General features: G+C 37.4%; 3 protein-coding genes across 5 annotated transcripts; 2 read left to right on the top strand and 1 right to left on the bottom strand.

Annotated features, from left to right (window-relative positions):
* Positions 1 to 3241: 3241 nt before the first annotated feature.
* Positions 3242 to 5581, bottom strand: LOC110760376 (palmitoyl-acyl carrier protein thioesterase, chloroplastic-like). Of its 2 annotated transcripts, none has more exons than XM_021962628.2 (6): positions 4910 to 5581; positions 4603 to 4736; positions 4311 to 4424; positions 4043 to 4220; positions 3860 to 3928; positions 3242 to 3763 (listed from the first exon to the last, which is right to left on the bottom strand). In XM_021962628.2, exons 1-6 carry the CDS (start codon positions 5330 to 5332, stop codon positions 3497 to 3499), a joined length of 1185 nt encoding a protein of 394 aa, XP_021818320.1. In that variant the 5' UTR covers positions 5333 to 5581; the 3' UTR covers positions 3242 to 3496. The 2 variants fall into 2 exon arrangements, with proteins under 2 accessions (XP_021818320.1, XP_021818321.1); XM_021962629.2 differs by having other exon boundaries at positions 3242 to 3760; positions 4910 to 5568.
* A 1081-nt stretch (positions 5582 to 6662) lies between these two features.
* HVA22E (HVA22 homolog E) lies at positions 6663 to 7864 on the top strand. Of its 2 annotated transcripts, none has more exons than XM_088252982.1 (5): positions 6663 to 6870; positions 6998 to 7024; positions 7156 to 7278; positions 7360 to 7564; positions 7638 to 7864. In XM_088252982.1, exons 1-5 carry the CDS (start codon positions 6824 to 6826, stop codon positions 7659 to 7661), a joined length of 426 nt encoding a protein of 141 aa, XP_088109108.1. In that variant the 5' UTR covers positions 6663 to 6823; the 3' UTR covers positions 7662 to 7864. The 2 variants fall into 2 exon arrangements, with proteins under 2 accessions (XP_088109108.1, XP_088109109.1); XM_088252983.1 differs by having other exon boundaries at positions 6682 to 6870; positions 7641 to 7864.
* Positions 7865 to 10126: 2262 nt separating this feature from the next.
* LOC110760383 (uncharacterized) lies at positions 10127 to 11164 on the top strand. The gene has a single exon (XM_021962639.2). It carries the CDS (start codon positions 10367 to 10369, stop codon positions 10997 to 10999), a length of 633 nt encoding a protein of 210 aa, XP_021818331.1. The 5' UTR covers positions 10127 to 10366; the 3' UTR covers positions 11000 to 11164.
* The last annotated feature ends 593 nt before the right edge of the window (positions 11165 to 11757 follow it).

Raw genomic sequence — 11757 nt, 5'->3', positions numbered from 1 at the left:
TTTATTTATAATTTTTTAGTATTGAACGATAACTTATCATGTGTAGAAGTATGTGTTTAATCAACAATTCCAAACATTTTTCCATCATCTTCAATTCATCCTATGATTTTATCTGTTCAATAATTAATAGATTTGATTAACAATATAATTTCTTCTTAAGATCATCTTATGAAACCAAAAACAATTCATATATAATTAAACGGTTTGGGGCATTTGGAGCTATAGGCAACTGGAGACTGTATTACGTCAGCGCGACGTGGTCGGAATATTCCATTCTTTGTTACGTCCAATTCAAAGCCACACGTTGTCGGAGCGCGTGACCGAAGCCGCTTTGTCTCATTTGTATGGATGGATTGGGAACTTGGAACATGAGGGTTGGTATAGGGGCCCACGTGATGGGCCCAAAGTTATTTACTGCCCAACCCACGTGACACCCAACTGTTTCTTTCATTTTTCTTTGCTTTTATATATATTTTATTATTATTCTGTACTCTTCCACTTTTGTCTTTTTCTTTCACTAACTTTTCTGCCTCCATGTATCACCCTCTCGCGTTCGTAACTTTTTAATCTCTTATTTAACCTTGCAGATTACCTATTTAATTAGAATTGTGTAAGTATTACTCAATGCTACATTGCCTTCTCTAATGTTGTGGCAACCAAGATGCTACATTTTTGTACCCCCATTTGTTCGAGTTCGATACTCCTTCACGAGAGATAAAAGTTCATATTGCTTTCGTTGGTGACATACAAAACATGCATCGAACTCGGATTTATGAGAATCATACTTGAAATATCATCCAACAAAATCAATAAAACTTCCACTAAACAAAATACTAGTCTATATTTCTTAATTGTTAAAGATGAAAAGAGATGAATTAGAAGTACTGAGATAATATATTTTTAGAAAATATCAATGTTAATGATGTATAAATATAGACTCGTCAACGGTATTGAGAAAGCGTCTCGTACTCACACTTGATTAACCCTAACAATCCTCCGTCATAATGTACCACATGCATGAATTATGACACACGGAGGACTCAAAGAAATCACAATCTCAGTATTTATGGAGATGGAAAAGATTGTGACACTTTGCAAAGTTAAAGTTTAAAAAACAAACGTGGGATGAATGAAAGCCACAGATTGTGTATTGGGAACTTGGACAGAGATGCAAAAGAGGGTAGGTTTTGGATCGAAATATTATTGGGATGAGATTGATAATGATTAATATTTGTTTAGCCAATTGCAACAATCAAATATTTCATTTATTTGTGCTTCTATTAATCTCTCTGGTTATACATTTCATTTCATAGGTAAAACGTCTGATTAGAGACAAGATGATTTGAAGGGGGAACATTATCTCCATCACTAATCAAGAATATTGTGTGCGTGTGTGTCAGTATTCATAGGATTCTTGTCACCATCAATGTCATCGCTAGTGCTCTTTTTATATTTCATAGCTAGTTGTAGCATGTACCTTCACATAAAGTTTAGATAAAGATTAAAGACTCGACGCTAGATTTGATGTTCTTTCACGAGAATGTAGTAACTACTTTAGTTACTGTCTCAGTGTGACCATTGTTAATTATTGTTATCACTAGTTTAGACTATTGTTTGATTAAAAAATTATTGATTTTTTAAATACAATCGATAGTCTAAATAAACTATAATGAGAATGGGAGATTTTTCACACACACATACTACTAAGTTGTCATCGAGGGATTCGAATATGAGACCATTGGTCTACAAGTCAAAATCATTCTTGTAACACCTAGATTACATCATGTCACTCTAAAGAGAATTTGTCTTCTTACTCAACGAGAAAGTTTAATTCTCGCTTTCTTTAATTTTAATGTATCGTCAAATCTCATTTATATTAAATAAAAGACACACATATATGAATTAATTAGTGGTGCCTTAAGACTTTATAAAATCTAATGCAAGAGAGGTAGACCACTTATTAAAGTATAATTAACAGCGCTGCCTGCCTCTACAAATGGGTTGTTATGGAAAAAAGTGAGACTCATAAGATGGGCAAAGTAGTATATAATAACTCTTCCCACATATAATTTATCTTGGTAAGTGTTAGATTAATACCTTATGATTTGTGTCCGTTATTAAAAAAATGTTAAAAAGCTCCCAACCCCAAAACTGTCTGGAATATGATATTAAGATGAATTGTTTAATGAGATCGATGAAGAAGATGGGGAACATCATTGAGTTCATATATTAATTCTCTAATCATTCTTGGTCACATGAAGAAGTTGGGATCTTCATGCTTAGCTTAGCTGCGAAAAGATGAGAGAATTTTTTTCATATTTTTTTTTCTTGGCCCTCATTGATTGCAGGCTTTGACTGGATATTCTTGTCAACAAAAGGTCTCTAGTTTTTTGTTGACGAATCAAAGAAATCGGGTGGAGGTGGGTTGAGGAGAGAGGGGTTGCCTTGCGAAAAGGGTTTTGTTTGGTGTGAAAAGTTGGAGAGAGAGACAGAAACAACATAATGGTTCTTCTTCTAGACTGGACTGGACATGATTCATGATTCATGAAGATGAAGTGCTGCTTGCTTCATCTTTCTCTTTTTGCCATCTCATTTTCCACCTTTCTTCTTCTTCTTCTTTCCAAGTTTGGGGTTTGCGTGGTTGGTCTGCGTTTCAACCAAGAAATGATTTAGTTTGTGCAAAGAAATTGAAAACGATTGGAAATATGTACCACCATGATGTATACCTAGCAGCCTAGCTGGACCCCGCAATTGTGAGGTTGGATATCTAGGTAGAATAGCAGGAACCACAAGGGGATTATTTAGGTGGGCCCATCTCTTTGCTAATTTGACCATAGTGGGCCATTATGGCTTTCTAATAATCCCTGAACTTGAAACAGATGAGCCTTTTAAGAAGGATAAACTATAAAGCCCAATAAGTTGATGAACAAAATTAGGGTTTGGCTTGGGTTCGTCCATTGTCTTTCCAAACAAACAACAACAAAAAAACCCCATTAATTTGATTCTATGTGTGATAAAAATGGTTTATATAAGTTCTAATAGATAATCTGATAACATAACATATTACAGTTGTTGATTAAACTTGAAACCGAAACTTTTGTGGAGTAATAAGACGGAGTGGCTTTTAAATTTGTGCTCTAGTTGGTAACACGAATGGGCCTTATTGCCTTTCCAACAATTCAGCCTTCTCATAAATATACACAGAAACACGGTATAGTTGTGTATTTCTTGCTCAAAAACATTCCTTGTAAATCAGATAAATTACTGAAATTGTATGTGAATATGTCATTCCCTTAGAAGATAAGTCCTCCCAAGCTATGCACTGTCATGGAGTGCACTTGCAAAACATTGTTACAGCCTGATGAATACAGCACACTAAAGCCAAACAGTGATTGAAAAAAAAAAACCTAAAAGAACCCATCAGCGGGGAAAGCAAAAGGCTTGAAGAGAAATCGATGTGGGGGGGCACAAATTGAAACTGCTGCACATACTGAGATCAGTGCAACTTATGTTTTTGCTTGAGATGCCACTCTGTTCGTGCTCGTACTATCTCCGCCTTATCGGCCTGCATCCGAAGCAGATGCGTGTACTCTAGGTCGGGCCTACGGTTGATGGAGTTGTTCTTGCAATTGGAGTCTTCAGCCAAACTTGCTGTTGCACTTGTCATGGACTCTAGCAAGTTTGATTGCCTGCATTCACGTCTATACTCCAATGTCATACTTGTGAGATCATAATCTCCCAACACATTGATAGGCACACTCTGCTTAATAAAACACAAATGAATTCTGATTTAGTACCGCGTAATTAAAATGAAAAATGTTGCATATAAGAGCAGCTTGTGTTATGTATTTTTAAGTACCTCCAAAATCCATCCAATGTATTTCACATTGTTTACATGCTGGTTGGCATCCATGTCACTCCATCTAGGCTGGGATAATTGCAAGTCGGTTGTTAATATATTAAGATGCTAACCAATTAACAACATTGCATGAAATTTTGATAAGTTTGATAGTTTGGTGGTCTTATATTTTTCTAGACTTACTGCTAAGCCTGATCGGATCCTCCCTGCAGTGCCGTCGGTGAGCTTGTCGATTTTTTCGCTATCATTTTTCTCAGTGGCAACTGCAACTCTGTTTAGGTAGAATGGTAGCACTTCCTGTCTCACTTGTTCTGGAATCTTGGACAGCCTTCTTGTTTCTCTGTTCATGATCACCCAAGTGCTGCACGACAGATAAAAAAATTGGAGGTCAGCTAAGCTATTTAGAGTTTTAAGTTTGGATAAATTATAAATTAAGCAGAAGAAGCTAGACCTTGTAGCTCTTGTAATGATTTCTTGAGTCTTGTAGTCTCGGATGATCCAATCCCTGCGCATTCCATTTTTGCCTGCTGCATCCACCCAAGTATCTATTTCAACAACATCTCCCCTGTCACATAACCCATTTTAGTGCATTAGTGGAGTGGGAGTAATGCTAGAGAGACCACATTTTTAGTGTTGACGACGTTGTCTTGGGCGCAGAGCTAGCCTCTTGCGAAAATATTATCAATTATTATGTCTAGTTGTTAATAAAAACATAAACTGCCACATAATATGGCATGTCATACCAGGAGCTATATCTCTGTACTTGAATGTGGATGCGGGTGACGACCCAAATAAGCTTCCGGATGCTCATCTCACGGGTAGCACCGAACCCGTTTCCGGCCAGGCCAGAGCTTGTCACATGATTTAGAGCTGTTTCCTGCAACCAATGGTTTTCACAGTTAATGAAAATATAAACTCTAGACTTTCATGATTAAACTCTCCTAACTAATGACAATATGTTCATTAATTTCACAATGAGCAAAAATTACAAAGGGCTATCCCTCTCAGATAGAGACATAAAAGAGTAAAAAAAAAAAAAAAAAAAAGGACCTGAAGGAGATTCATGAGTGTTTCCATGGTGGCAGTCTTGTCTGGTCCAATCTCATAAGACCTGATTACGAAGGTCTGCCTATAAACAAACCTGCCCTCAACAAAATTTCCATGCAAAGAGGAATGAGCAGGTGCATCAATATCACTATCTTTAATTAACTCTGCACTATTTTTGTTTCCAAACAATGTACCCTCTCCCACATGAACCCCATTGACCTTTCCATTGATGGTCTTCACACTTCTAGGAGTTCCTCCGGCGCTGGTTCTCACCGAAAACTTTCCATTTTTGCTAGTGACCATTGCTACACGCCTCGAACGATAAAACCCCAATTTGGTAGCCATCTCATTCTTCTCTGCCTTGCACATGTCCCTTGGAAGGCATAGTGTAGCAATGTTGTAAGTTTTTGCTGCCATTGATGCCATAATTTCTAAGCGCTCATTTGGTTGATCAGAGATATTAAAAGAAATAAACCCAACAAAGTTTCAAGTTTGATAAAAGAGGGTGATCTAGCTTTTTTAGCACTTGTTGAAGAAAGAAAATTTGTCAAATATTAGTAGTAGGTGTAACCACTTAATAGCAGGGCAAAGGGAAGATTTTGTCTTAAAATGGAGGAGGCCATGGGATTTTCAGCTCAACCACTTCAATGGGTGGGGGAGAAATGTGGAGGGCCTGCACCATTGGCTTACACGCCAATGTATTTAGTGGTGTTTTTGTGCATGTTTACAAGGGAGTTTTTAATAATAGATAACTTGGGGAAAGGTAATTTGGATTAATTAGTAACTCTACCATTGATTATGTTGTTTAATTTGGTCTTACTATTATGTTCTTGCAAGAAAAAAGGTGTACCTCTAAACAATAAGCCTTGTTTTGGTAATCTGCCTTCCAACTTTGGCTAGGCAGAGCATTTGAGATTGCTAGGAATACAAAGCATTCGTTAACAAAACACAACACTTAGCCTCGAGAAGAAAGCCCACAGAAATGCTTGGTCAAGCAAGACATGAAATTTTCATACCCTTTTTTATGCTACTTCCATGAAAGCCCACTTTCCATCCTTGGTAATGCAGAGCATTGGTCATCAGAAACCCAAATCAGATTTAGCCCACAAAGATGCTTGTTGACCATAGACCAAATAAGTTGCGTTGTAGTAGGGGGGTTGAAATCCTAATCCAGCCCTAAAGAGAATCGTAGTTACAACCGAGTGTTTAAACTTTTGTGTCTATAACACTCATCACGTTACTGTTGCATTCACCCGGTGAGAAGATAGATTCTCTCTTAAGCATGATGGAATCATGGATGAGAGTTGACACTAATCAAAACCTCAAATTAAATATTTAACAAACCCTATCAAGAAGCTTAAGATAAATCATTACCCCCACCTTCGGATGATCCGTCTGGACCGGCCATGTTAAAAAGTAAAAGCAATTTGGACCGTCATCCTACGGCACGTGTCACCGACGTCGACTAAAAAAAACAGAAGAAAAACATGAACACGTGGCTTGTGTCTGGGGCAAAGAACAAAGCCTGAAAGCCATTGTGTCATTTGAGGGAAATGGCAGAGCCCAAGGCAGCCACACACGCACCTGACCAACCTGATGAGACCACAGTGTGCTTTCAGCCTCTAGATTGCGAATGGGCGGTGCTAAATCCACATCGACACGTCCAAGGCAGAATCCGATACTTGCTCTTCTCCTGCCACGTGTCCTCTTCCTCTTATCATATAAATACATATAGCAACACCCACAACCACCTTCCAAAATCACATCAATTGTCTTTATTCCCAGCTCTGAACAGTGAAACCCTTTTCTCACTGGCTTAGTTTTCTGCAACCAATCCCTCTAGTTTGTGCTTTCAATTTAATTTCTTGGTGTTATTTTTTTTCCTTTTGGAACCCACAAAGAAAGAGAAACAGAACAATGGGAAAAGCCTGGACCATGCTTACCCAACTTCATTCACTGGCTGGGTAAGACTTTAATTTCTTTTACTGCTTTTTTCATCTTCTTTTTTGGGTTAATTTTCTTTCCAACATGTATTAATTTTGTGCTTTATCACTTTATCTAATTCCCAATGCTCTTGGAATTTTTTTGCAGGCCAGTGGTGACGTTGCTTTACCCCTTGTAAGCAGCTCCTCTCTCTCTCTGTCTCTCTCTGTATCAAGTTTTTATTTTTGCATTTTTTTTCATTATATTAATAAAACCCAGTAAGGGGATGAACTTATTCTTGATTTTTTGTGTGTGTTTGATTATAGATATGCATCAGTGATAGCCATAGAGAGCACATCTAAGCTAGATGATGAGCAGTGGCTTGCTTATTGGATCATCTACTCTTTCCTCACTCTATTGGAGATGGTACTCCAACCAGCTCTAGAGTGGTAAGAACAAATCATAAAAGCTTCAAGAATAAACAGATACTATCAGAAACTAAGTTTATGATTGGAAAATGGAATTTGCAGGTTACCAATTTGGTACGATGTGAAGCTTGTGTTTGTGGCATGGTTGGTTCTTCCACAATTCCAAGGGGCAGCTTTCTTGTATGAGAAATATGTGAGAGAGCAGCTCAAGAGGTATAGAGATGGGAGAGATCATCCTCAATCCTCCCACAAGTCCCCTACTGGGAAAGGAAAGAACAAGTTTGTGCAGTTCATGACCCCCAAGAATGTGAGTTCCTTCTTTTGAGACTTTGATAATATTTTTTTTAATCTCTTACTGATCCTTTTTGGGTTATGGGCAGCAGGGGGAGCAAGAGGCTTATTGAGAAGGGCAGAGCAAGAAGAGGCATGCTTTTTGGTGTGAAAGAGTGGAGCTTCTTCAACCATTGTCTTCTTTTTCCCTTTTACTTTAGTTGTTTTTTACTTTGACTTTTAACCTCCTCCAATGTACAAGTTGATGACTTTTGAGGCTTTTGTGGCCTTTCTTCTTGTTGTCTATAATATAAGATGAGACACATGTTATGAGAAATCAGTGTTCTATCACTTTCTGTTCAAATGGGGTTCATACTCAAATCAGTGTTCTATCACTTTCTGTTCAACCCCCACTAATAACTGTGGAAGGTGTTTCTTCACACACACTCACACATGCCCAACCTAAGATGTGTTGCTTAAAAAGAAGGGAGGCTAGTTTGATTTGTATCGGTTAGGTGGTCTGTTTTTTGGGGCTTGCAAGGAAGGCTATAATCAGTTGTCTTTTACTTTAGTGGGCCTTATGAAGTTGGTTTGTATCAAGTGGGGCTGCTCTTGAAAAGAGCCCAAAAAAAAGGAAAAAAAGAAAAGCGATAGTCTAATTCACAGGGTTTATGCATTAGAACGTGAAGTTTTTTAAAATGTTTCCTTGAATTTTTAACCTAAAGAAAACGACTGTGATGCAATGGCTCTTCATGGGTTGAGAAAAATTATGTGAAAAGTTTAGGCTTGAAATTGTTTCGCTTTTCATGTTGCAAGATATGCAACTAAATGGTCACAAATTACAACCACAAAAAGAAATAAAAGGTTAAGGAAGAAGAAACAACAAAGAAAGGGAAAAAAGAAAGTAAAAGACCCTCTATAAAATGGCACCCGAGGAATTGGGATTCGCACCACCTTTGAAAATGTGTGTGAATGGAATTGGGATGCTACCAAGTAAAAACAGCCTTTCTAGTTTTGAGCCCATATCAAATCAATCTGTGGATTAATTTCCAGTAGTGCTAACTTTTAAAAGCTTCATTTTTTGTGGGAATATTTTGGTTGCTTTGTACTCTGGTGTACTGTATACATGTACGTACACTGTACACATCCATCACATGCATGGCATGTGGGCTGAGCAAGGAAGAATCACCATGTAATTAGATTAGGCATCCACATGATCCACATCCGCATCCATTTACCAACTTTTAGAAAAGTTTTTCGGTTCTTTAGGCACCAAGAATTAAGAACTAATTAAGCACTAATTAGCATGCAAGTTGGGTTGTTTTTAAATTATTAAGAAAATAAATGATAATTTTGAACTTCTTTGACTAAATACATGTTGGATTACAGCACTAATCTCCTTTTATCTTAGGAAGGAGGAATCATACACGTACATACCCTTTAGAAATGAAAAAGTGAGAGGGAAAGGAGAGGGTGTTGATTTGTTTGTTTTTAGTTTTATTCGTTATAGAAATGATCGTCCAAACTACTTTAATTTAGAGGGAGGAGATTTAAACTTCAGGTGGGCACATTGTCGCGTGGGTAATTTGCTTAACTCAATCTGCGGAAAGAGTATTCATATCCACCAATATAAAATAAGATTCGCTTTTAGTTCCCTAGATTTCATCTTAAACGGCTTTGGCGCTTTCATGACCTAAAAAAGCTATTTTTAATAATGTGTAAGTTGCAATGAAAAACCATTCACTTAGTGCTCATAAAATGATTATAATTAAGCATGATTTGTATACAACTCTCTTCTGGTGTAGATTCAATTGAATAGGAAAACAGGAGACCATTTTGATGGAGTATGATTTTAATAATTAAGGGCTGGTTTGGGATTGCTTCTTTAGAAAGTACTTCTACTCGTAAGCGCTTCCAACAAAAGCTATTTTATTATAAAAATCTTGAATTTTCATTTAAAAAAAAATCCAAATGCTTCTTGAAAAAACACTTGAGAGTGCTTCTCGAAGAAACATATAGCAGGTGCTTCTTTAGGATGTGTTTCTATAACGCATAAAAGCTTCTAAACTTTTCTGCCAAATGCTGTCAGAAGCGCTCTTGTTATCAGAAAGCACTTTTAGCTCTTTCAAAAGCACTCCCAAATATGCCCTAAATATCTACTCATAAAAGAAATTATAGAATATTACGGTAGTACGACCACGTAATACATCTTGTACACGTGTTATAACATGACCTCGTGTTATAATATTGTAGTATTGTATAATCACTCCTACTCACACCCCTCAGGTTACCCTTTTTTTTTTCCACTCAACAATGTCCCATCTAGTTGAGGAATTATGCGAGCAAAAAGCCAACAAAGCCTTCAATCAAACGTCCAGGAAAAAGAAGGGAAAGACAATTATGCATATGCTTTCTACGTGGACTGCTTCTCCTTTAATAAATTTCATGAACAAAGAGAATCTATCTATAGCCCCAGACACCATCAAAGGCTCAAACTCATTCCTTAGCTTCATCAGTGAAGCTGATCATAAATTCTGAGATTCTGTTACTAAATATTAATAAAAATTTGCAAGCAGGGGAAAAGCAGGTAGCCTGAGAAGCAAAAGTAACCAATAAAACACCGATCAATCTCCCACGACTTTACAAAAGTCACCTTCCCATATAAAGTAATAATTTGATGAATCTTAATTACCAAAGAAACCCCATTTCACCCACTATATAAACCAGTGTTTGCAAATGCTCTATGGTCAGGCAGATGAAAACACCCCCTCAATCTTTTTTCTTGTTCTTCTGAGATTCTCCTGCATCATCAGAATTACCTCTAGTCCCTTAGGCAAAAATGGATACCATCAAGATCCTGAAGTTCCAAGCAATGCACAAGCACAGCAAGAGGCATCACCAGCCTTTGAGCAATCTCTTCCTTTATACTATGACAGCATTAACTTGCAGTCTGTTTTGTTTTAGCCCTTTATGGCTTCCCTCTTTAACTTCTTCCATGAAGGCCTTTGTCTTTGTTTCTGTCCCAAAAATCAGTTCACTGTTTTTGAGCTCCAAGTTTGTGTTCATACTAGGCAATCTCATTGTTGTTGCCCTTGTTGGAGAATCCAAAATCTTTTCCAGAGTCTCTTCTGCATCTAATATTGTTGACCAATATGAAAGCATGAAAAGGTCCCAAACCCTTCAGAGCTCTTCCACTCACCACCAAAAGGAACCCAAGAATCTAAGTACTTTTGTGGAAGAAAAGGTGCTGCTGAAGAGGACTTGTGGAGATGAAGAAGCTATGGAAGGGAAAGGATGGGATGAAGAAAGTGAGGAAGTAGTGGTGAAGGTGAAAGAGGATATAGATGAAGAGGAAGATGATGATGATGATCAGATATTGAACCAAAGAGCTGATGATTTTATTGCAAGGGTCACTGAAAGAAGGCTGTTTGAATTGGAGCTAGACAACTGCTTTTGTAACAGTGAAAAATGAACTTTAGTAGTAGAATAGTTATAGGTTTAGTAGCAATTAAAGCTGAAGAAGTACTCTTTTTCTTATGTTTTTCCAACCAGTATGGTCGGTTAGTAACAAGATAGTGATATGTTTGCATGTAAATTTATGACTCCTTGTTCAAGTACATATTCAATTGTCGTCCTATACTACTTGGTAAGAAAAGCAACTGTGTTTCGTTGGTTTGGTGGCTCGGTTTGGAGTGGATTATTTATTTCTATTAAATTGAAATAGTGTCTTGATCGTTGTATACCAAACGAGATTGAACATATATGTTAGAATTTAAAAAACGGAATTAATTCTGCTGATCTGAAGAGCAATGAACGTTGTTCAACAACAAAACTCAATCTGATTCAAGGTGCCATAAAGCTTAAATCTCCAACAAAATCCAAGCTTTCTGCTCTTATAACTTTTTGTAATGTTATTATCTTTAGACGAACACAGAAAGTCACCTTTTTCTCCCTTCTCTGAAATTCCTGTGGCAGTGAGTTTGGGGAGTACACATGGGACTGCAATGCTTACTAATACAAGCCCAAGACCAGCCCAACCCAATCATCCAATATTGTAAGGACCCCAGCTCTGTTTTTATTCTTATCCTTCTGAAGATTGAAACCAAAAATAAACTAAAAAAATAGAAGCGGCAATATTGAGGAGCACCAAGACAAATTATACCGTCACCCAAGGAAATGTCTAGACCACGTGTCCTATTGCTGCCATGCGGCCATGCCATGGATCAGTGC

The sequence above is a fragment of the Prunus avium genome, chromosome 5 (genome assembly GCF_965620075.1).
Source record: "Prunus avium chromosome 5, drPruAviu1.hap1.1, whole genome shotgun sequence".
In the NCBI taxonomy this organism is placed as follows: domain Eukaryota; kingdom Viridiplantae; phylum Streptophyta; class Magnoliopsida; order Rosales; family Rosaceae; genus Prunus; species Prunus avium.
The sequence above is the reverse complement of the archived record's forward strand: the minus strand, read 5'-3'. Positions and strand labels throughout refer to the sequence as shown.